The sequence below is a fragment of the Semicossyphus pulcher genome, unplaced genomic scaffold (assembly GCF_022749685.1).
Source record: "Semicossyphus pulcher isolate SPU_LCO1_2020_fin unplaced genomic scaffold, fSemPul1.0.p SCAF_19, whole genome shotgun sequence".
Lineage (NCBI taxonomy): Eukaryota > Metazoa > Chordata > Actinopteri > Labriformes > Labridae > Semicossyphus > Semicossyphus pulcher.
Window position 1 is genome coordinate 10,804,648 of NW_027211692.1, and position 23,482 is coordinate 10,828,129.

Consider the following 23,482-nt stretch of genomic DNA (forward strand, 5'->3'; position numbering starts at 1 on the left):
CTCCATCTACATTAACTTCCTTCCAAGAAGAGTCCACTTTTCTTCTGTAGTAACATGATCGTGTGTAATCCACAAAAACAATTATCACAGCGCCATACCTAATACGCAAAAACTACAAAAACGGATAGTACAAGTAGAAACACAAAACCTGGTCTGAATCCAGTATTATATAATACAACAGAAGCTTAAGTATAGCGTTCTGGCTCGTTGGTCTAGGGGTATGATTCTCGCTTCGGGTGCGAGAGGTCCCGGGTTCAAATCCCGGACGAGCCCTGTTCCTTTTACTCGAGAGAGTACAACCTTGATGAACCTTCCTTTTAGAATATGAAGCATTCCAACCTGAATTCGGAACATGAAGTAAGAATCGTTGGCCTACGTAGAATCGTTAATTTTTTTGCTGTGGGATAGTTTAAAGGGGCTTATTATGATGTATATTTATTTACGTCAAATGCTGAGGTCACAGTTGATAATAGTGTCTTTCCTTATGCGCTGAACCTGTGATCAGACCATTCACACCAATTAGATACAAAAACAGGGCTCGTCCGGGATTTGAACCCGGGACCTCTCGCACCCTAAGCGAGAATCATACCCCTAGACCAACGAGCCAGATGACTACAACGTGACGTATGTTGAATTTTCTTCCTTTGCTTGTATATCTAATGCGACCTATTCTTACTTCGTCATATAATCGCACATTTTAGAAGCAGAAATTGTAGCAAATTAATTTCCAGTATGAGTACACCGTGGCTTGCTAAGCTATATGAGCTAGTTAGCTTATACCATGGAATATGGCTAATACTGACCGGGAGCAGTTAATGAGACGAAAGGTAATATAGAGCTAGCAATGGATTGATTTCTAAAATAGTTAGCCGATTATTTTCACTATAGATAATCAGTTACTGGCCTTTATACATCAAAATGGGTCATCGACGCACGGTTGCTAGCACCCCGTTTTTTGAAACGTTAAATACAATGACAATCAATTTGGTCGCCCTACCATCACAGCTAGCTAGCAAGCTCTTATCTTGAAGGACGTCAGCCAGCGGATGGCAGCAGTGGACCTAGAAGAGCTGCCGTCTCTACATTTAATGGTGAAGAAGAAAAATGAGTTGGCTATCGTTTCATTGGTCGATGGAATGGCTCGGTGACGCACAAGTGACCAATAGCTTTGCTTGAGAGTAGACGAACGTCCAATCAAGTGATTTGTGGGTGGGACATAATCCTGGAAATTGATCTACTCCAAATTCAACCGTTGTGAATTTGTTGTGAAGTCTTCGCTGTGCGATAGTTGTTTATGGAAACCTTTACCGGACTGTATTCGATGTCATATAAGTTGTCTGTTATTGCTAGCGAATCCCTACCGCCACGCGCGCCCTTAAACGAAGGTGCTAAAGTTAGTTAGCTAAGCTAACAACGTAGCCTGAAGCATGCCGAATTTTTGCGCGGCCCCGAACTGTACACGGAAGAGCACACAATCAGATTTGGCATTTTTTCGGTTTCCACGGGACCCAGAGAGGTAATGCATCAGCTCTTTTAAACATTTAAATATTCATATATCTACCCCTATCCTTGGATAGAATTACCGGTATGCCATTGGTAACAGAGGTAGTGATAAATATTTATGTTTCCTTATGGACATCATCTTGCATATCAGTGCTTATCTTATAGGTACTGGGCATGTATTATTCGTTTGTAATTTTCAGTAATAGACACTGCAGATATAAAACAATTTGTTTACTTTGATATGAAATTCACTGTCACCAGAACTATGTGCACCAAAAAGTATTATTGTGTTGTATACATTAGTCGAATAACAGTGTCCGTCTACACTACATTAACAGCATTTGTTATGCACATTGACACCTCGAGTCACATTTCTTGTCTGAACTTTTTGCGCTTATAAACAAAGTTTTTACAGATATAGCTTCTATGTCAGCGCACTACTGTTTTTAAAATAGCATATATGTTTTTAATATACGCTTCTTTTAGATGCCGAATCTGGGTGGAGAACTGCCGCAGAGCCGATCTAGAGGCAAAAACATCAGACCAGTTGAACAAGCATTACAGATTATGTGCCAAACACTTTGACCCAGCTATGGTGTGCAAAACAGTGAGTATTACACACAAGTCTAGCCACAAGCCTGGCACTAAGTTTCCACTTATTTCCCAGAAATGTGAGTCTCAGAAGTGTGCTTATGTGCCTTCATTTCTTTTCAGAGTCCCTATAGGACTGTTTTGAAAGATACAGCCATTCCAACTATATTTGATCTGACGAGCCATCTGAAAAATCCTCATACCAGACATCGCAAGAGGATTAAAGAGCTTGTAAGAAACACCTTTCATTGTTGTTTTACATGCACTGCCTAAAAGTTTGTCAAACTGGTGTCAGTCTGTTTTGTAAATTGACTTCAGTTTTTAATTTCAGACTGAAGAAGATATAAGGAAGATTAAAGAAAGGAGATGTAAGTAAATAATAGGAAATGTATTTTCATAAAATAATGGCATGTATATTTTTTCAGTAATGTTTAATTTATAATGATCACTGTTCCTTTCTTGTCTCTCTCCCGTAGTGGCATCCTCTATTGACCAGCTTGTTTCCAAAAAAGACGCAGCAGTTGAGGATGGCACAGGCACCAACGAGGATGAACCTCAGCTGTCCACAGAGGAGAAGGAGTTCCGGGAATACCTGAGATCCTTGTTTGAGGTCGTGGTCATGTTAGGAAAGCAGAGCATCCCGTTAGTGACCGACAAAGCATCTGAAGCTGACAGAGTGTCCAACAACTTCCAGGCCCTTCTAGATTACCGGATGAATGCTGGAGATGAAGCTTTGAGGAAGCGGTTTGAGGCGACAGCTGTGAACACAGAATACCTCTCTGCCACCCAGCAGAGCCAGCTCCTGGATGTCTGTGAGAACACAGTGAGGGAGGAGATGCTGATGGAGGTGCGAGAGAGTCGCTTCTTCTCCTTAGTGACGGGTGACCTTGTTGAATTTGCCACCGAGAAGCACTTGCCTCTCTTTTTACGCTTTGTGAATCAGCAGAACGTCCTTCGGGAGGACTTTTTGGACTTTATGTCGTTTGAAGGTGATGAGGCTGCGCTGGTGGAGAGGCTGGAAGCCCAGCTGACTGACCGATGGGGGCTTAGCATGGAGGACTGCCGTGGTCAAGCCCACAAGGCCACTGGTACCTCCACCACCAAAATGAAAGCTGTGGCAGTGTTACTGATGGAGAAGTATCCCCTGGCGCTGCACATGCCTTGCTCCCATCTGGCACTGAACATCCACCTGACCAACAGCCTGCCTTTTCCCAACGTCCTGGTTGTGATGGAGACTCTGAGGAGGATTGGTGCTTTCTTTAGATGTCCTCTGACCCAGGACGAGCTGGAGAACGCTATCTCTACGCACTACCAGAAAAATGAAGAGAAAGTAATGGCGCTGAAACAAGCCTGTTGCCCAGGATGGACGGAGCAGCACAGCGCCTTTGACGTGTTGCTAGAAATGTTGCCACCCCTGCTGCTGTGCATGGACAGCATTTGGGAAAATAATGAAGGAAAGTTTACTGGTGCTGCCACAGCGGATGCGTATTCAATCGCAGAAACTCTTGCTGACTTTGAGATGATTGTCACCATCGTCATTCTAAAGAACGTTCTCACGTTCACCAGAGCCTTTGGGAGGAATCTCCAAGGGGAGACGTTGGATGTGTTCTTTGCCGCCAACAGTCTAACTGCTGTGCTGCATTCACTAAACGAGGTCAACGACAACATCGATGTCTACCATGAATTCTGGTTTGAGGAGGCTGTGAGTGTGGCGAGCGTAATGGAGATTCCTGTGACCGTACCGAGGCTGTTTCTTCGGAAACAGCGTGCAGCCGAGGTTGCTGAAATCCAAGTGGAGGCGTATTTTAAAGAGTACGTGACCGTCCCTGTTATCCATGGCATCATGCAGGAGGTGGAGGACATGTTCTCTGAGACTAACCTCAAAGCTCTGAAGTGCCTGTCACTGGTCCCTGCCGTAATGGGCCAAATGAAGTTCAACACCACCGAGGAGAACTACGCTGACGTGTACCGCAATGACCTCCCCAACCCCGACACGCTTCCCGCAGAGCTTCACTGCTGGAGAATCAAGTGGAAGCACAGAGGCAAAGAGGTGCGCCTTCCCACCACCATCCACGAAACCCTCCAGCTGCCGGATGTCAAGTTCTTCCCCAACGTGAACTCCTTCCTCAAGGTGCTGTCCGCCCTGCCGGTGCTGAAACTGGTGGACAACAAAGGCGACACAGCGAGTGAGCGGCTGCAGGCTTATTTCAGCAACATGCCTGCTAAGCAGTGGAACAAAAGCCTCGCGATGCTCAACATTAACACTCACGTCAAACACGACTTGGACGTCATGGTGGACAAATACTGCAGACTGTATCCGGAGGACGATCCTGAAGCCGAGGCGGAGTCTGAGGAAGTGGCTGAGGAAGTGGCTGAGGAAGATGTTGAGACCAAATGATGTGACATAGACACTGAGATTGTGCTGTCAGTTGTCAGCACATCTACATTTCGTTTTTTCTTTCATGTTTTGGGTTGGATTTATTATTTTAATGCAGATTTGGAGAGGTGGAGGATGCAATTTCTATTCACAGTACCTAAGGTTTCCAAGAAAAAATGAATGACCTTTTTTATTATATGCCATAAAAGTAACATGATCGATACTCAATACTTCAAGGAGATTCCAACACCACAATAAGAAGTCCAAAAGTGTGAGGCAGTGTGAGGGCATGATGTGTAGATATTTAAATTTCTGAGTCTCTGTCTGTCTGTGTCTTTTATTAGACTAGTGTCAAGAATGATGCTTTGATCTAAAGGAAAGCATGTTGTAGGCTATTTTTCTTTCATCACTTCTTTGTTAAATTTTGTAGATTGATGTATTTTCAGCGTACACCCACAAACAGCTTATTTACAATAAGCTATTCTCTATTGAGTGCTTTTAATTAAAACCACATGATCCAGACAGGATGCTGTGTACTCATTGACCTACAGCACACTGATTCCTTTCCTCTGACTGTGAGGCAGGAGGAGCACAAGAGGGAGCAGTTACACCGACATCAGCGGCATCCTCCATGCTGTTTAGGGAAGCCATCTTTTTGTATGAATAAAATTGTTCTTGGTAGTTTAAAAGGTTGCAATGAATTGTACTTCTGTTAAGGTCACTTAATGATTGAAATATCTCTTCATCAAATTTCTGGCATTAAAAAGACGCAAAATTCCCTTCTGATGTAAAATAATGGGACGTGTTTGTCCCACCATGTGCTGTTTAAGACAAAAAAAAGTGTGCATCTGTGGATGTAGCAGTAATTGTATGTTCATAGGTTCATTATTGTTGATACTGGGATATTTATGGCCATATTGTTCTATTTTATTGCGCTTAAAGTTTTCATTAACTTGTCAGGTTTTACAAAAACTTCTGTTTTCAGTTATGTTAAATAAAAGCTTTTCTATAGTGTGCAAAATAAAGTACATTTGACTTTATTTTTTGCTAAATGTTACTTATTATTTTCTCTTTCTTCAGTTGTATGCACACTAAAAAATCTGTGCATTAACTGTAGTTTTTTTCCCCCCAGCTATATAATCGGCCATTTCCTGCAGATGGAACAACAGAAAGCTGCTGTAACCTCCATTGTTTTAAGGTGGCATGTTCTGACATGGCAGCTCGGGGGTTAAACGTGTCTCCTCCCTCTCTGCTGGCCAGACTATGACGAGCTCAGGTGATAGTTCACCGTGCACACTCGCGGTGCAGACCCCGGGCATCACACAAATGTGGGTGGGGTCGCTTTGATGCGCAATGTGCACTCCACGGCAAAGCCCAAAGTCCATTTAAACTTCCCTTAAGAACAAACAGCCTGCAGGAAGAGAGACAGAGGGAGGCGTGGGGGCTCCACTTTCCTCAGTGCCAGGCAAAGAGAATTACATAAAGCTAAAGGAACCCTGACTGGACAGAAACTGAGAGGGGACAGGGTGAGGGAGCGAGCACGCAAGTCTTTGAGTCGTGAGTAGGACGTTCATTGACACGGTTATCCCAGATTCAGAGCTTTTTTTCAGTGCATCTTCTTCCTGTCAGCCTCCTAGTATTCACTCTCATCATGGCATGGCCGTGCATCACGCGTGCTTGCTGCATCAACCGCTTCTGGACCGAGCTGGACAAAGCGGACATCGCAGTGCCTTTGGTTTTCACTAAATACTCGGATGTGGCCGACGTGCAGCATCTTCCCCATCACCCGCAGCCGAGGCAGAAGAGGGCCGGCGCCATTGCCATAGAAACCGAGCCCCATCCCGGCGGCGAGCACCAGGAGGCTGGGAAGGCACCGCCCGCGACGGGTGCCGCAGCGGGCAAAGATGGCTCTACTGCGTCCGTCATGCGCCAAGACTTCAAGGCGTGGAGAGTGCGCCCCGAGCCCAGCTGCAAGCCCAGGAATGAGTACCAACGCTCACAGGCCCCGTTCAATACCGAAACTCAGTATCAGAAGGATTACAAGCCGTGGCCTATACCCAAGAAGCACGACCACCCCTGGATCCCCAAACCTAGTCCCACCGCTACCTCTGGCGGCCCCGAGCGAAGCGCAGGTAGCGGTAAGATGGAGCACGCCGAGGCCGAGAGCGGCGTGGAGAAGAGCGAGATCGAGGAGAAGATTCAGGAGAAGGAAGCGAAGGAGGTGAAGAAGAGCGTGAAGAGGGAAAAGTCAGCAGAGAGACAAACAGTGGAGAAGACAGAGGGACAGGTGCCCGCAGAAGCAATGAGCGCAGAGCAGAGGAAAGGCAGAGCAGCTGCAGACGCTCTCAACAGGCAGATAAAGGAGGTTATGTCCACTTCCAGCAGCTACAGGTAAGTATGAGACAGAAATGTAATCGTAATTCATTTTCAACTTTATTTTTAAAGGCCACGTTTCCATATTGCTTTATTGCAACTTTACAACTATTGCTAAGCTATTAACTGCATGTAAGTTACACAACATCTCCGAAAGCAGCTAACAATATGTTAGCATCTGTGTGCACCACTACTATGCACAGTGATAAAAATCATTAGAGATTATCAAGGGAGATTTGGTGTTGCATGCTCTCTTGTTACAGTGATTTCTGAAGCAAACTGATATGGCCACAGATTAAGGTTGCACTATTGATTTTTTTTTCTGCTTAATCCTCCCTAAGAGTACTATCAAATCAATGCTGCAGCCCATGAATGACCCAGTAAAAGGGTCTGAATGTAATCATGTGTCTTAACTTGGTTTCTCTGCACAGTCTCTTCCTCCAAATTAAAAAGGAGCTGCATAATAAATGCAATTTAACAAGACACACTGGCTTCAGTCTGCCCTACTGAAATATTGAAGTTAGCATGCGTTGTACTAGTGACCTAAATTTCCTGTTTTGTTTGTTAAAGAGAAGCTAATTCCAAATGAGCTTAAATAACCTTAATGTTCCATGTTTTAAAGCAAAGTTACTATGATGTGTTTTGTAAGCAATGAAATAAAACTAAATGCAATTGCATGATTCATTGAAGAGAAGAAGAACAACTAAACAAAGAAACATTAGAGAGGAGATAAAACCCACAGGAAGGTCACATGACCTTTATCTTCAAACTACAGTGTCTTATCTGTTTGATAAAGCCTGTTAAATCTGCCATTAAACTCTTAATCACTGAATACAATAAATAGTATATTTAAATCAATCATTAATTTTATATACATTTTTATGATCTCATCTTATTAGCTTTTACAGTCCACTTCCTGTCCACTTCCTGTCCATGTGGACTGTAAAGAAATACATGCTGCCATGTCAGGACTTACCGAGGCCACAAAGTAAATTTAAAGATCACATTTTGACATGAATGCTAATCATAATAGTCAGCTAATATGAAGAATTTAATGGCTGAATATGTTACTGTGATATGAATCAAGTATTAAGCATTCAACGTGCAGCACAGCTCTGCCCTGCCTGGTGCTGAGCTATAGTCAGTCAAGTAAAATCCAGGCCAGCCCTGTCAAGTGGATTAAATTACATTTAGATTGCTCTTCCTGCCTATCTTAATCAATTCCAAGAAAAAATCCGCCCTCACATTTTTAATACACATTTGCTATCAATCCTGCCATTTTGTTAGCATGAGTGGCTAACAATATTGCCAATTCATTAAGTTTAATGGCTGGCCAAGGCAGTATGAAAAATGCTATCCTAATTTTCAACAGTTTGAGTAGTCAAACAATTTTTTCAGTTGTTAGTTTGAACCAAAATTGATCATATCCAGTTATTTGTTTGAGTCCATTTTCATGCAAAGAAACTTGCAACACAATAAGATTCAATTATTCCAAAAAATAATCACAAGTTGCAACCGTAAAACTTCTCTATTTGCCTTTTGTTCCATTTCTCTTAGGACCGAGTTTAAAGCATATAAGGATGTGAAGCCAGTGAAGCCCATCAAAGCTCCATCTCAGTACAAACCCCCAGCTGAGGAAACCAGTCTGGAAACCAGCTACAGTGCCACCTACAAGGGGGAGCAGGTGAAGGCTCAGCCCACTGACAACAAGACGGTGGAGCGCAGGAGGATACGCAGCCTGTACAGTGAGCCGGGCAAGGAGCCCGCCAAGGTAAGAGCACGTCCACACGCAGATCTACTGATGTTAGCTACCATCATTTACCATTTACATTTAGTTATAGTCACGTCTAACCTAGGTTTAGTACTTTGTTATTACCACACTGTTTGTCAGTCTTACTTTGTTTGGAACTTGAGTGCTAACACCAACAAAGCAGCTTCATATCTCAATTTTAAGTTTTTTTTTAAATTGCAAAGTAAACACGTATGATGCATTTAAATCAGTAAAATTTAAGACAGTAAAATGTTTAAAGAGTCACACTCAAACCACATGTTTTTTTCTAAACCTAACCTGGTAGATTTGGTGACTTAAGCTAATCAAACTGCTTGTAGTGATAAAAACTGATAACAGCCCTTTAATGATCTGATACCATACGAAGCTGTTTCTACTACACCAACAATGACGAGATATTTGAGCGAATCTTACAGACTTTTGCAGGAAATGTTTATCGGTTAGACATTTTAAAATAATATGACCAATAATATGAAATAAGTGACTTCATGCCATACTAAAGTAGGCATGTTTGGTATGTGCGTGCATGCAATTGGCAGTTGACGCAAACCTTGGTTAATGATGTGTCTGTAGTCGTGTTTTCATATGGCCACTCCTCTCTCATTCTTGTAGGACTTCTCAGAGACTGAGAGCAGCTCTGTTCTAAACCTGCTGTAGTCAGGTGTGTTTTCTGTTTCTTATAGAGAGCATGGAGGCTGACCTCAGACTGATCAGAAACAACCCTGCATACTGTAAACACACACACACACACACTCACACACAGTATGCGCCAGTCAAATCCAGAGTCATATTTATCACCCAGCTGCTAGATGCAAACCGACAAAAAGATCGGCCACATCTTCACTTGCCCACCTCTAAGCCTGCACCCCCCCACCACCAGCTTTCAAACAGTGACCATGCTAATTCTGTGGGTTCATGCAAGAAGGTGGAATAATTGTTAAAAAAAAAAAAGCTCAGATGATACCTCTTATAAACAGATATCAAAACAATATCAAAAAAGACTTGATTAGTTTTCATTTTAAAAATATATGCGCTGCTAAGGGCTCTATTTTGGTGAAGATGTTTGGTGAGAATTACAAAGGGAAGATACATTTTTGCACGTCTGAACATAATTGGCTCACCATGAGTTGAGCTGCATACAATCCAGTAAGGAGGCCAAGTGGGTGTAACTGGCAGCAGCAAGTGATATTGGAGGCATTGGTAACACTTGTATGCAGATGATGTTATCCTTTACACTTATGATGTCTGATTCATGTAGTGGTAGTCTTTTACATTCTTTAAGAAAAACGTCAACACAACCAGGAAAGTGTATAACTGTTGAAACTTATTTGCACTGTTGCATGGCGCATAAATGTTTCTTGGGTCGTAACCAACATAATCTGGTAGCCCACCATTCCTCCTAATTCCACCTGTTCTCTCCTTATATCAATGGAGGCGATGAAATATACAAAAGTATTTTCATTTGCCTTACGCACCACTTACCCAGAGGGAAAAAGGTTTTCTATAGCTATTTATTAATAGAAACGTGTATACAAGTTATTTCAACACTATTTCAATGTATTTTCATTTGAAACACATTCAAAACACACACTAATTACAGCCTACTATCTGTTATCGCTATGTTGAGTTTGCAACCCTGCTAGCTACCGGTGCGGTAGTTGAGCTCAGCCTACGGTAACTTTGATTGTTGTGAGGATGGCGGTCACACTGGCGATCATGACGCTGCATGTCTGTGATGAAGGTTCAGCTAGATTATATCGTCATCGCGTGGGTCAAACACCGTAACACAATAAATTACCGCTCTCTGCATTTTATACTGGTATGTTGGTTGCACCAGTATATAGGATGCAGCCAACTTTTTAGATGGAAAAAATGTATTAAAAATGCGTCTTATGCAACAAATTTTACGTTACTTTGCATCAAATCTTTTTATAAATAAAAAAAGAGCCCCTCATAAACAGTCAGGAACAGTCTTTTACAAACATTAAGGTTCTCCAAATATAATTACGTTTTTTTTAAGGTTTTTCATTCAGCAAAAGTTGAGCATGTTTGCAACTTCTTTGCTGTACGCCAACTCATTTAACAATAATAAACAAGGTCAATGCCTTGCTTAAAAGCACATTCATCTCAGCGCTCACATTTTACTAGTCGTGCTATTTGAACCAACGATCCTCTGGTCACACGCCTGCATCTTAACGCAGTTTTGCCAGCACTGGTTAATGATTATATTTTAGCAAAATGTTTCATTATTTATAGCGTTAACGACTAACACCATGTACTAATATGACTCATGTACCTTGTATGTTATGCTTTCGTTAAAAGTCGATTTTAATGAAAAAACTGCACGAAGCACTGTTCTATAAAGGTAAAAGCACAAATACACCTTTTGTGCTGTGTTTTGTTTTGTTTTATCCTCATTGCACTAACCACATGATGCAAATATCACCTGTAACATATGGTGTCATTTGCACTCATTATTTTGAGTAAGAGGATTCAAAAGGTATGTATTGCATGTTCAAATAGGACCTTGATATGATTAAGTCTCCATTAATATAGAAATTGTTTAAAGAAATAGTTGGACACAGTTTTGGAATACGCTTTTTTACTTTGTTGCTAAGAATTAAAAGATCAATTCCCCTCTTTTATCTGTTGTTAAACCCTTTTGTTTTTTCTGTGGTGAGAATCAGACTGACTGTTTCCTCCTGTTTTCAGTCTTTATGCTAAGCTAAGCTAATCTACTGCTGCCCCATAGACTGAACAAAAAGATGGACGTCGTGACAGCTCCCTGAAAGTGAAGCCAAAACATCTCCATCATCCCCTGCTGACTGGCTGCAGTATAGGTCATAAAGCCCGCCTCCTCCATGTTAACAGATGGGACATGAGTCAAACTATAAAATCAAAATACACGTCAAATACATTTTTCTCAAACATGGTATCTGTCATTATAGTTATTTATTATCATGCTGATTTATGTCCACATGTTCATTTTTCTGACAAACGTAGTTTGAACTATGTTGTAAAAAAAAAGGATGATTGACAGCTCTGTTGACAAATACGGCTCCTGCAACCGATCAGTTCCTGGATTAGCAGAGTAGAAGAGGATCGGTGAGAGGAAACGCATCTACAAAAATCACTCAGTCATTGAGGTCTGATTGCTGCTTCAGACCAACCCAAGAAGCTGTTCTGCTGTTATAAACGGCAACAATAGGGCGGCTCCATCAGCTGATCTCTACTGTGCAGACTCTGGCTCCAAATGTGCAAGATGGCAGCGCCGGTGCGGGAATATTTTGGCATCACTGGAGATGTGTCGTCCATCTTTATAGACAGTCATTGTGCTGTCTCATGAGAGTGGGATTGATCTTTTATCTATACTCTGCAAGAAAGCAAACGTGCATATCCCAAAATATCAAACTATTGCTTTTACAGTTTAAGTTTAGTGTACTTTTTTTGGACGGGTTTAATTTCACTCTCTTCTTCTTCTCTTTCAGGTGGATAAACCAGTGTCTCGCACCAAACCAAAAAAGACACCAACAACAACCACAGGAAAGATGGTGAAGAAGTCTAAAGAGAAGCTGCTTGCTAGTTCCCAGTCAGCCAAGAAGAAGCCGTCTTCGGGCGCCGCAGAACCCAAACCTGACGGAGCCGTGACAAAGAAGAGCAAAGAGATCAGCAACAGACTGGCTGAGGCAAAACAGTAAAAGTAGTTCATGTGTGCACGTGTGTGTGCGTGATGGAAGGCTACTTGAGGAATTAAGCAAACTTCTTCCCTTTGGTTTACTTCCTTACCTGTTGTTTTTGCTGACCTGTCATATATCGTTCACCTTTGAATGGGCACTGATGTTGAGCTTTTAGAATAATGCAAATACTTTCACTTTAAACCGTGTGTGTGCGAGCGCGTGTGTGCTAACGTGTGAATGTATGTGATTTCTTGTATTCTGGTGCACAGATCCGCTTTATATTATTGAGCACATAATTTGCACATTATTTATATGAGTTCTGTTTGGCATCAAGCTATAAAAAAGAGCCATCAGTACACATGTAGTGTGTGTATGAAAGCGCATTTTTACCCGTGTCTGAATGGACGATGATTCAGACCAACACTAAAATGATTGTATAAAATGTCAAGAGGATGCGTTTTCCTCTGAGACTGTATCACATGAGGTTTTGTTAAGTGCAAAATCTGTTTTCCTAGTTGCAGTGCCTCCGCTGTATGGTCCTGGTTTTCATTTCATTGTTCTGGATGATATCTGGTTTCATCAGTTTGGTTGCTAAGAAACCAAATGAACTGTAATATAATTGCTTGCATGCAGGACCCCGTTTTTTCGGTTGAGTAGCAACATTTAAGCCGACTATATGTCACAGTCACATTTTAGCTTGTAAATTGAGCCATTAAAGATAAATGTAAAGGGGCGAGACCCTTTCAAGTATAATGCATGTGTAGTAATAGATTCTGGTCACACTGAAAAAGTACACTGAGTCAAATCATAGTCTAGTGGCTGTTTAAGCTATAAAACAAACACACCAGCAAAATGGTTTCACCCACAAACATATTTCCTGCAATCGAAGAGGAGATCGACTCCTTTGATTTGAGGTGAATACTGCAGTTCTTACAATGACTCAGTATTTTATGACATTGTACTCCATCCTCTCCTCCGAGCTGTGACGTTGTAATTGTGCTAAATAAGAAAAAAATGATTCACCAACGCCCAGAACTTCCTGTATTTACTCGGTAACGTCCCCTCTGAGCGGGCTGATCTCTCCAGGTGTTGAAGGACAACGAATGTGCCAGGACTCGTAGTTCAGCTCTTTAAAATGCTGCTGTCTGAAAATGCGCAAATCACATCTGTTCATTGTGAGCGTGACATGAGGTGTTTTTACTAAAACGTCATAAACCCTTCCCTCTCTGGTTGTAAACACACTCGTCTGTCGTGTTGCCCCTCAGCAGCCAGCACGGCTGCAGTGTGTGAGGGCCGAGTCGAGCACTAACCACCGTAAGTCTGCTTCCAGTTTCAGCTTCTCTGTGTGAGTGACTGAGAGGGTTTCTGTGTCTGACCTCTACAGCCTGCTGCCTGCTAGCATCAAGTCTGACCCAAACACCAGACGTGCTGCTATGCACTCCAACACCCTGGTGCTATATCTCTCGTTGTTAATGCTGTCTGGTTTGGACTGATGAAATGATGATATGACAACGTCATACTGCTGCAGACATGTTGTGATGTTGTGCTTGTATTCTCAGCTTGCTCTGAATGAACTCTGATTAAAATGATGATGCAGAAACATGACTTGTGTGTCCTTTGTGTTGGGGTTAAATATTTCTTGTAGTCTATAATGTAAATACAATTATAGTATTTAATGAATAACACTCTAAAAATGACACACTGCTCCTTTTGAGTTAAAGTAAGTTATTGTATATTATAGTAATATATAAGTATAAGAAATATAGTATTTATTTATATTTTTGTTGTTATCCATACCGCTTATCCTGTTCAGGGTCACAGGGGGGCTGGAGCCTATCCCAGCTGTCATTGGGCGAGAGGCGGGTTACACCCTGAACTGATTGCCAACCAATCACAGGACTGGCATATAGAGACGGATAACCATTCACGCTCACATCCACACCTACGGGCAAGTTTAGAGTCACCTATGAACCTAACAAGCATGTCTTTGGACTGTGGGAGGAAGTCGGAGTACCCGGAGAGAACCCACGCACGCACGAGAACGTGAATGAAACCGGGATTCGAACTAGAAACCTCGTAGCTGTGAGGCGACAGCGTTGACCACTGCACCACCGTTCAGCCCTAATACAATAATAAAAGTATTCTATATGCTCTGTATATTTTATTTTTAAACATTTAGAAATATATAAACCCTAGAATTAATTGTCAAAGAAAAAGGGGCGGAGTTCACACTGACTTTATTGTAAAAAAAACACAAAATAACCGGAAAAGGTTATTACTGAGAGTTATATATAAATGCTCTAACTCTATATTTGCTATTGTTTTCTCAACCATGTCACAAATAAATTTGAACCTTTACATTTATAAAAAAAAAAAGCTTAATTTTAACTTCATTATCCCCAGTAAAAAGGCCTAATGCAGGCTGATGCTTAACTAATGGTGTAACAACAAGAAGCCACAGCAGTAAACGGGTAGTTAAAGATGTTACTGAATCTGAAAAATGCACTGTCATGCTCACAGTTTATATTATTAAACACAAAAATCACACAAAATATGGTTTGAACTTTATGGAATTTGTTTCTTATCAAAACGAGACTCAAACACAGAAATCAAGAATACTGAACCACTTTTTGAGTTTCATCGTCACTCGTTTGTTACAACTCTTTTATATTCTAAAGAGGGAAATCCTTTTGCAGGCCTGGATTATATTCCCACAGCACTCCTTGTGGCCCAAGTAAACACAGTGTGCAAGGTTTTATCTTTTTTTAAATAGAAGGCATTTTATGTACTGCAAAGGTTCATGTACTGAAGAGACAAGCACTTTGAGCCTTTAAATGATGTGTTCTTTGGTATAAGATGTCTTCATATTTTCATGTTTTCTCCATCCTTCCGGTTCAGGGAGTCAATTAACAATACATAATATTCTTATCTTTAAACAGAAGATGAATCTTAAATGAAACAAAGGGCAAACATAAAATAGAACTATTATTTGATTATCGTTCAGTTGATTCACTTGCAAGCTCTTCTGGATGCTGATTGTCATTTTCCTGTGAATCAGTCATCCTGACATAAAACTGCATGAATAATTCAGTTGTTATGGGCCCTTATGTTTGCAGAGCAGCATGAAATATTGAATAACAGATCAGCGATGGCACTGGAGCTGCCTGAGCTCCGTCCCCTCTTTGTAAGACTTGTCTGGCTGGTTACTGTTTTACTGACATAGTTTATTACACTGTGTTGAAAAGGTAGAATCAAGATATCATACACTTGTTTCACTGTGTATAAAATATGATGTCAATTGTTGTCATGCTGAAGCAGCAGACTAACTGCCGGTTAGTCCATAAACAAAAGAGTCATTTTAAACCAAAAAGGCGCTTAGGTTCACTTGTTTGTGTGAAAAACGCCATAAAATGAATGAAGACAAAATGTTCAGCCAGTTAATGGCAGCGTAGGAGGGACTACACATAGAAGTTTCCAGTTTATGTGTCTACACAAGATGTTTCTCGGACACACAAATGTAAGAAATCAATATTTAGTTGTGATGTGCAGCACAACATAAATGTATTTTATCTGTTGTTGATTTCAGCACAATATGACCTAATTTCACAAAGAAGACATGCACCCACATGAAAATACTGTATTTCTTGGACATGCAAGTCATCGTACAGTCTGGTGCTGATAGTCAGCAAATTATGACCTCTAGTGGTCAGGATCCATTGCACATCTCATAGCATCATGTGGACCAGGATAAGAAGTGAGGCGGCTGCAGGCCAAGAAAAGTAGCTCAGATTTCCTTTTGCTTAACCACCACTTCCTGGGATTGTCCCAGGTGTCCCACGCTGGCTGGGAGATGTAATTCCTTGTGGCATATATAACCTCACTTCCTGCTTGGATGTCTGAACACTTACAGATAGATATAAGCTTCGTAAGGCAACAATAATGTAAATATGAGGGTGCAATATTGTAACTGTAGTCAGGCTTTTAATGTCAGTCTTTTAGACTGATAGAGACAGTGGTGTTGGCTCACAAAAAATATGTGTGTTATGAAGTTAAATGGACTGTACTTATATAGCACTTTTCTAGTCTTCCGACCACTCGAAGCTGCATTTACACTACATGTCACATTCACTCTTACACACTCACATACTGATGGCAAAGGCCTTAGAGCCAATCTCCAATCAGATCTATGGTTATGCCACCAGGAGCAATTTGGGGTTCAGTTTCTTGCCCAAGGACACTTCGACATATAGACTGTTGCAGTCAGGGATCGGATCCCCAACCTTCCGATCAAGAGACCATCGACTCTACGACTGAGCCACAGCTGCCCCAAAAAAGTTATCTTTATTCCAGACATGTGGCTCAATAACTTACAAAGAGCAACTTCCTTTAAAAGTTTCCTTTAAAGTCTTTGTCTTCTTCTACATAAAAAATAAGGATGCAAGAGCACAAAAGTATCTTCTGCACAGATCCTCCTGGAGAGAATAACATTTATAAAAACATAACTTAATGGGCCACTACATGACTGAGTCAGAAAACAGAAAATTACAAAGGCCAGAAGTCTCTTCGATTTCAGACTCCTCAGGAGAGCCGGGGGAGCCTTGACCTCGACCTCGAACCTGTCCACTTCTTGTTGCTCCTGGATCTTTAGGATCAGATCCTTGATTTCCTCGCTACGGCTTCACAGGTTCACAGGCAGGTGGAAACTGCTGTTTGCAGAGGTTTTGTTTGGAGGCAGAAGTGGAGGCGTCAGAGCCGAGAGTGTCTTCTGCCAGAGTCCTGTCCTCACTGCACTCATCGTGACAGGAGCTTTGGTCATCAGAGAAGGTGAAGGTGTTATCGTTTCCTTTTCCTGAACCAAAGCAAACACTGATTCTGTGCAACTCACTTGTGTATTATTGCTCTGTGTCAGCCTGGCCGTTATGTGATGCTGTCGGATCTTTGAGGCCCCGCAAGCAGATGACAGCCAGGTACCAGTGAGCTGACTTGTTAATGAGAATAAAAATGAAGTCCTTCTGGAACAGATCGACGTGCTGAGTCCACGTCTTCACCCTGTTGTGCTTCCTTTTCTTAAACACAAGGATTCAACTAAATTGTGCCAAAAATGAATCAATGGCGATCAGGGAAGAAAGAATGAGGTTTTATGAATAGGGGGGCGGGGGGGAGAACACAAGTGATTTAGTCAGAATTGAGTTAATAGAGTACATCAGGTCATTAGACTACTTAATGCAAACACATCCTTGGCATTAAGAAACCTCTCCAGGCCTTTCTAAAGATAGGAATATGAATGCAATTTCAATCAAACATTCCTGAAATATCCATGGAAAATAAACTAAAGAAAGTAAGATTATAAAGGTAATAAGCCAGTGACATAAAGGATAATTTTTAAAAGCTTCCTGGGAAGGTCAATAGGCCTACTCCAGAGAATGTTATGTGGAGTTGGGTATGGTGCTAAAAGGTGAATGGAAGAAACAGAGCTGACAGGTAGGGCATATAACGTATTGTAACGGGAAACAGCAAAGTTTCCCTCTTTTCTCTTAAATGTAATACAAGTTTGGCTATTTCACAGTTTTTATTGAGATAACATCTCCATCTAAAGTCGTTCGCGGACTCCAGAACCTTAACCGTCGCTGTTGTTCTTGTAACTCAAACGAAGAAGAGCAACTTCCGGTTTGAGGCTCGCGCTCACAGGAAATAAACAAAGCCAGACAAGTTCAGAGGAGGGAACAAGTACAGAGCTGCTGCTGGAACTTACATTAATACCCGTAAGAACCATTTGCACAAACTCACGTATTATAAGTCTCGGAAAAATACGGTGTGTTTACAAATTAGAATTACAGGTTAAGGTGATGAAGATTTTTAACGTTAAACGGTTAAAAACGATGATTAACATCAAGTTAGCTGTTGAGGGCAAGAGATAATGACATCTCAGCTAACTTAAGCTAACAGTAACGTTGGTTAAAACATATTCTAAGCAAATTAAGCTATCACTGAATGCTATATATTGATATTGTATATAATCTCAAAGTATTGTAGCCTACACTTATTTTTTTCTTTCTGTTAAAATCTCAGTTTTGTGTTAAGGTGGTCAGGATTGGGCAGCAGCAGCAGCTGAGTACACTGTGACCAACATCATGATGACAGCTAAGAGACTGGAGAACTTCGAGATGGTGTGTGAGTGGGGTGGATGTAACTTCAAGGGCCACACTATGGAGGAGCTGAGCGATCATATGTCTCTACATCTAAAGGACTACCTGGGAGACAACGACGCCTTAGAGGATCTAGGTGAGGAAGAACAAAAACAAAGTGGCAGGCTGTGTCACTTTTAGGGCTGGGAAATAGCACCTGAAATCATATATAGATTATTTATCCAAACCTTCATATACCCAGGACATCTCATTATAATTACTTTTTGAACAACATGTTATAGCTTCTATTATCTGATTAAAACGGTTGTACTGTATCTAAAACATTGCTGTGCACTTGCACTTGCTGTGGGACCTACTCCTTGTGTTTCCTCACAAAGTCTCGTCTTTTTCTGCCCATTCAAAGGATCAACTTTTTCTATTTTCAACAACAACTGTTTCTATTTTCTAACAACTTGTAACAAAGCTTGTCTAAAGGAATTCATGCTAGCTTTTGTAATCACTCTCTCCCTCTCTTTGTTTAGATGAGTACGCTTGTCTCTGGACTGGATGTGAATTTCTATCCATGGGTAGCCCTGCAGAGCTGGAGGTCCATGCTTACTGCCACATTTACCACGGTAAGCTCAAGTTCATTGGGTCTGAGCTGCTCAAGTCCCGTCCTGACCTGCCCAGCTGCAACCAGGGCTTGCACAGCAACAACCTGGTTCCAGAAGGATCAGAGGGATACGTTTGCCAGTGGGAAAACTGTGACGTAGGTGCTTTTATTTCAAGTTACTAATTAGTCATCACATAATTAAAAGCACCAAGATGTAATATATTTTTATCTTTATACAGAGTTCATTTAACAACCCGGAGTGGTTCTACAGACACGTGGACAATCACGTAGAGAGTGCTGAGCCAGAGGCTCTCCCACAACAGCAGCAGGCTCTCTTCTGCCACTGGACAGGTATGACTGAGTAACAGAGGTTACAGAGACGTTCATGGCATGTCACATGCTTTGGCGCCGTTTTAACTATATTTCATCTTTCTTTTACAGGCTGTGATGCTTACGTCAAGATCAAATACCGCTTGAGAGAACACATGCGGAGCCACACTCAGGAGAGACTCGTAGCCTGTCCCACATGTGGCAGCATGTTCTCCAGCAACACTAAGCTGTTTGACCACCTACACAGGCAGGCTGAGCCAGTCGGTGAGAAGCACACTTACTTTTTCTAGGATGCTGATGTGCTACATATAAAGCATTGATGCTACCTTCTGTTCGTGTATCTCATTTGAACAGAGTCGCTGGTGTGTGAACATTGCGGCAAAGCGTTCTCCAGCGAGAGGCTTTTGAGGGATCACGTTCGTCAGCATGGTAACAAACATTTAACAACTTAAATTGTTGTTGGATTGAACATGTTTTCAGGAATGTTTCAGTCAGTTGTTTTTACTGTCCTCAAGATCAAATGTTAAATTTGGATTGAATAAATATTTTAAAGTAATCTGCAGTTAAAAAAGGTGCACAGTGGATCCCTGAGGACTTAAATTAATAATCCTTCCATTTGTGCTTTGCCAGGTATTATATTCAACTAGCTTATGTGTGTGTTCTTTCTTTCATTCTTTCTCAGTGAATCAGGTGAAGTGTCCTTTCTGTGACATGACCTGCACCACTTTGGCAGCTCTAAAGATCCACATCAGGTTCCGACACTGCGACGAGCGGCCGTACCCATGTGACTTCTGTGACAAGAGGTAGATTCTTCAAATCAGCTGATAACATGTTGTGTGCAACTGTGCTTTGATCAAAACAAGGCTCTGGGATATATTCTTTCACACTTTTAAGGGTGTCTCCTCAAAAACTGGGCAAGAGTGTTATCAAGTTTAAGGTGTTTAAATAAAGAAGCTGAAAGTTGACGGGATCGGTTTCTAGGATGCGGCGAATGAAGCAGAAATGCTCAGCCATGACTTTGACTAGTTACTTTGCTCCTGATGTGTGTTACAGCATTTGAAAACAGTACACCACTATCTTAAGAAGGTTAGGAAATGTATTTTATTTGGAGGGGACCTTTTTAAGGGTTTCTTTTTAACTATCTGATTTGCAGTAAACTTCCTGGCACTTAAATATGTTACTTAAGCCCTTTTTACACTGCAGTTCCGCCTCAGCGCCGCAACGAAGCTCCGCCGTCGTGCAACCTTTGCCATTTTACATTGGACCAAGCAACGCCCCCGTAAAGCCGCCCCAGTGTGTGTTTGCACAAAGCGTTCCAGCGCTGCGGAAGCAAAACGTGCACAAGGTGTAAACAAACAGCGCGTGCTTCAAATACACACACAGCGCTGTCCCGCCCTGCCAGCTCCGCTGTTTATACCAACACCGTTTCGCCTCAGTTTCGCCTCTGTTACTACCACCGATGCCAGCTCGGAGGCAGAACGACTTTGTCCCACCGGTACACTTTCGTGCGTTCGACATAGAAGACAGAACGTAACAGAGGCGTAATAATCCTGCTTTGAACTGGCAGTGTAAAGGGGGCTTAAAACTTGTCACTGTAACAATGCTTATGGTTGTCAGCACTTTTGAAGTTGACAGTTAAATTTGTATGATATCCATCTATATTAATAGTTAAGTAAAGTAGAATTCAAAGGCTGTAAAGTCAGACTGATTTCAGAAACATACAATAAAGTTCTTATATTTTGTTTTTTAACAGGTTTAAGAACCAGCGAGATCTACAGAAGCACACAGAGGTTCACAACGAGGGCACAGTGTATCACTGCACTGTGGAAGGTTGTGATTATTCCTGTCACACATTCCCAACCATGAGCCACCACTTCAAGAGAGTGCACGAGGTTCGTAAGCACCATGTTGTCAATTGTGAAGCATATCACCAACAAGCTGCTGTAATCTTGCTGAGTGTTATAATGCTGTATTCTCTTACTTAACATTTACCAACAGGTCGGGGGCATGTCCAAATATAAGTGCCATATCTGTGATAAGGTCTTCTCTTGGTGTTACACGCTCACGCTTCACCTTCGCAAGAAGCACGAGCTGAAATGGCCCTCAGGACACTCCCGCTTCAGGTAGGTCACAACAGCCAATCACCACTGATACAAGTGTTTACATCTTGTATCCGCTCTCAACCCTGTAAGATAAGTTTAAGGCAAAAGTAGATATTTTATTTATGGTTGTTGGGTGTGTTTTATTCACAGATACAGGAAGGATGTAGATGGCTTCCTCAAAGTAAACATGGTGCGCTTTGAGACCGTGGAAGTGACGAAGGAGATCATGAAGAACATGGCCAAAAAGCCGCAGAGCCTTCGGAAAAGTCAGAGAACCAGCAGCCGGAACAAAAGGCCCGTGGTCACGCCGGAGAGCGGCCTCAGCTCTCCTGCAGGATCCTCCTCGCCATCCTCCAGCTCCTCCTCCTCGTACTCCTCGGACCTCTCCGGAGGTGAGGATGTTTCGTCTCAGCCGAGCCCCAGAGGCAGCGACTCTCCCGTGTACTGCGTCATGAGCACCATCCCTGACATCGAGGAGGAGCCTGGAGGCTTATCTCAGGAGGACTGCGATGGTGGCGGGACATCTGGAGCGGTACAGGCCCTGACGAAGGTGGCGAGGGGGCTGGGCATGGACGTGGTGTGACTCTGCACTGCACCTTCTTCTGGCTTTTATGCAATTGAACTGGTTTGCCTCTTGTTTTATGTTTTGCTGGAGGCTGGACTTGAATGGATGTTTGTTTTTTAGCTGAAGCTTTCTTCGGTCTCTGTGTTTTTTAAGAGAAGTTATCTGCACTGTTTTAAGAGATGGTGCTTTCATCCTAGCAGCTCTTATACCTCAGCGTCTCCTGTTACTGAAACACCCTGTTTAACATAATTTAATATTCCTGACAAATCTTGTGTGAATGAGGTGAGTTTAAAGCACTACAGAGAAAGTTCTATTATATTGTTTTATACTTGTTTTTTACACACGTTCCATTTCCTGTCATGCTTTGACAGGATGTTGCCTGACGAAGGATTTCAGAAGACTTTTTTGTCATTGCCCTGGAATGTTGCTTCATTTTATTGTTGCAAATTTTAAATACATTTTGATACAAAAGCTTTTCTTGTTTGTCTTAAGTCAAAATTGTGAACATTGGTGTGTCAGTCTACCACTTTATTTTTTTGGCCCTTGTTGGGACAGAGCGGACAGCGGATAGCGTCACAGGGAAGAAACGGGGGAAGAGAGAGTGAAGACAACACGCGGCAAAGGTCAGAGGGTGGGAGTCTGACAAGGGGCTGCAGCATCGAGGACTGTAGCCTCTGTATAATGGCGCTAAACATGCGCCCCAAGTCAGTGTACCACTTTGATCCAAACTGAAACACCTCTTCGATCATTCCTCAGGATCCGTCCCACACTTTAGTTGATCAAAAATACCTGCAAAATGACGTCACCATCAGCCTCAGCTGTGTGTTCAGAGCTTACTAGCGTGCATTATAGGTTTGTGTTAGAGTAAAATGAACTTCTGTCTTTTATTTGCAGAAAATGACGACTAGTAAAGATAACCAAAAGATGCACAAAAAAATAACCTGGTTTTTAATTACAGCGTTCATGCGTCTCGGCTTGCTGTTGGGTGACGTTGGGCCTAAAGCAGCTCGGCTTTGTTCGACGCCTTGTGACGATCCATATTCCTCCTGATCACACTCAGGAGGGTTTCAATGGGGCTCAGAACTGGATTGGGCTGACTATGACATGATTGATTCCTGATTTAAGGAACATTTGGAGTGGTCTCTTTTCCGAAGCTGTAAGTAGGATGATAAACATTGTAGACATTATACCTGCTTAACACCATTGCCATTGTGCATGTGTTAGCATGCTGATGCCAAAGTGTAGCCTCACAGAGCTGCTAGCCTGTTTGTATTCTCTTAATCTAAGCGATAGCAGTAACCCCAGTTTTAGATTTGAGGATTTACAAATGTTTTTTAGACTTTTTCTTTCTCCAAAAGTAAACGTCAACACCACCTGAATCTTTAACAATTCAGAAATTAACCTAGAAACAGAGCAGGCACATCCATCTTAATGTTT

At 42.0% G+C, this 23,482-nt stretch overlaps 3 protein-coding genes and 2 non-coding genes across 6 annotated transcripts; 4 read left to right on the top strand and 1 right to left on the bottom strand.

Moving 5' to 3' along the window:
* The first annotated feature begins 201 nt into the window (after positions 1–201).
* Positions 202–273, top strand: trnap-cgg (transfer RNA proline (anticodon CGG)). The gene has a single exon. It is a non-coding gene; the product is annotated as a tRNA-Pro (tRNA).
* A 261-nt stretch (positions 274–534) lies between these two features.
* On the bottom strand, positions 535–606 carry trnap-agg (transfer RNA proline (anticodon AGG)). Its single transcript has one exon. It is a non-coding gene; the product is annotated as a tRNA-Pro (tRNA).
* Positions 607–1,427: 821 nt separating this feature from the next.
* Positions 1,428–5,511, top strand: thap12b (THAP domain containing 12b). The gene is made up of 5 exons (XM_069668720.1): positions 1,428–1,516; positions 1,990–2,110; positions 2,218–2,325; positions 2,426–2,462; positions 2,571–5,511. Exons 1-5 carry the CDS (start codon positions 1,428–1,430, stop codon positions 4,490–4,492), a joined length of 2,277 nt encoding a protein of 758 aa, XP_069524821.1. The 3' UTR covers positions 4,493–5,511.
* A 606-nt stretch (positions 5,512–6,117) lies between these two features.
* On the top strand, positions 6,118–13,910 carry map6b (microtubule-associated protein 6b). Its single transcript, XM_069668527.1, has 3 exons — positions 6,118–6,862; positions 8,402–8,615; positions 12,122–13,910. The coding sequence occupies exons 1-3, from the start codon at positions 6,123–6,125 to the stop codon at positions 12,329–12,331; spliced, it is 1,164 nt and encodes a 387-aa protein (XP_069524628.1). The 5' UTR covers positions 6,118–6,122; the 3' UTR covers positions 12,332–13,910.
* A 4,110-nt stretch (positions 13,911–18,020) lies between these two features.
* On the top strand, positions 18,021–22,483 carry LOC138597236 (histone H4 transcription factor). 2 transcript variants are annotated; one of them, XM_069668811.1, is made up of 10 exons: positions 18,021–18,072; positions 18,380–18,592; positions 18,978–19,204; positions 19,288–19,399; positions 19,490–19,642; positions 19,733–19,807; positions 20,061–20,181; positions 21,132–21,270; positions 21,377–21,501; positions 21,631–22,483. In XM_069668811.1, the coding sequence occupies exons 2-10, from the start codon at positions 18,442–18,444 to the stop codon at positions 22,061–22,063; spliced, it is 1,536 nt and encodes a 511-aa protein (XP_069524912.1). In that variant the 5' UTR covers positions 18,021–18,072; positions 18,380–18,441; the 3' UTR covers positions 22,064–22,483. The 2 variants fall into 2 exon arrangements, with proteins under 2 accessions (XP_069524912.1, XP_069524911.1); XM_069668810.1 differs by having other exon boundaries at positions 18,023–18,072; positions 18,392–18,592.
* Positions 22,484–23,482: the final 999 nt, after the last annotated feature.

Coding starts and splice junctions, on each gene's coding strand:
- thap12b (XM_069668720.1), top strand. CDS start 1,428: ATGCCGAATTTTTGCGCGGCCCCGAACTGTACACGGAAGAGCACACAA. Junction 2,111..2,217: donor CAGCTATGGTGTGCAAAACA/GTGAGTATTACA, acceptor ATTTCTTTTCAG/AGTCCCTATAGGACTGTTTT. Junction 2,463..2,570: donor GAAGATTAAAGAAAGGAGAT/GTAAGTAAATAA, acceptor TCTCTCCCGTAG/TGGCATCCTCTATTGACCAG.
- LOC138597236 (XM_069668811.1), top strand. CDS start 18,442: ATGATGACAGCTAAGAGACTGGAGAACTTCGAGATGGTGTGTGAGTGG. Junction 21,271..21,376: donor ACTTCAAGAGAGTGCACGAG/GTTCGTAAGCAC, acceptor ATTTACCAACAG/GTCGGGGGCATGTCCAAATA. Junction 21,502..21,630: donor TCAGGACACTCCCGCTTCAG/GTAGGTCACAAC, acceptor TTTTATTCACAG/ATACAGGAAGGATGTAGATG.
- map6b (XM_069668527.1), top strand. CDS start 6,123: ATGGCATGGCCGTGCATCACGCGTGCTTGCTGCATCAACCGCTTCTGG. Junction 6,863..8,401: donor TCCACTTCCAGCAGCTACAG/GTAAGTATGAGA, acceptor CATTTCTCTTAG/GACCGAGTTTAAAGCATATA. Junction 8,616..12,121: donor CGGGCAAGGAGCCCGCCAAG/GTAAGAGCACGT, acceptor CTTCTCTTTCAG/GTGGATAAACCAGTGTCTCG.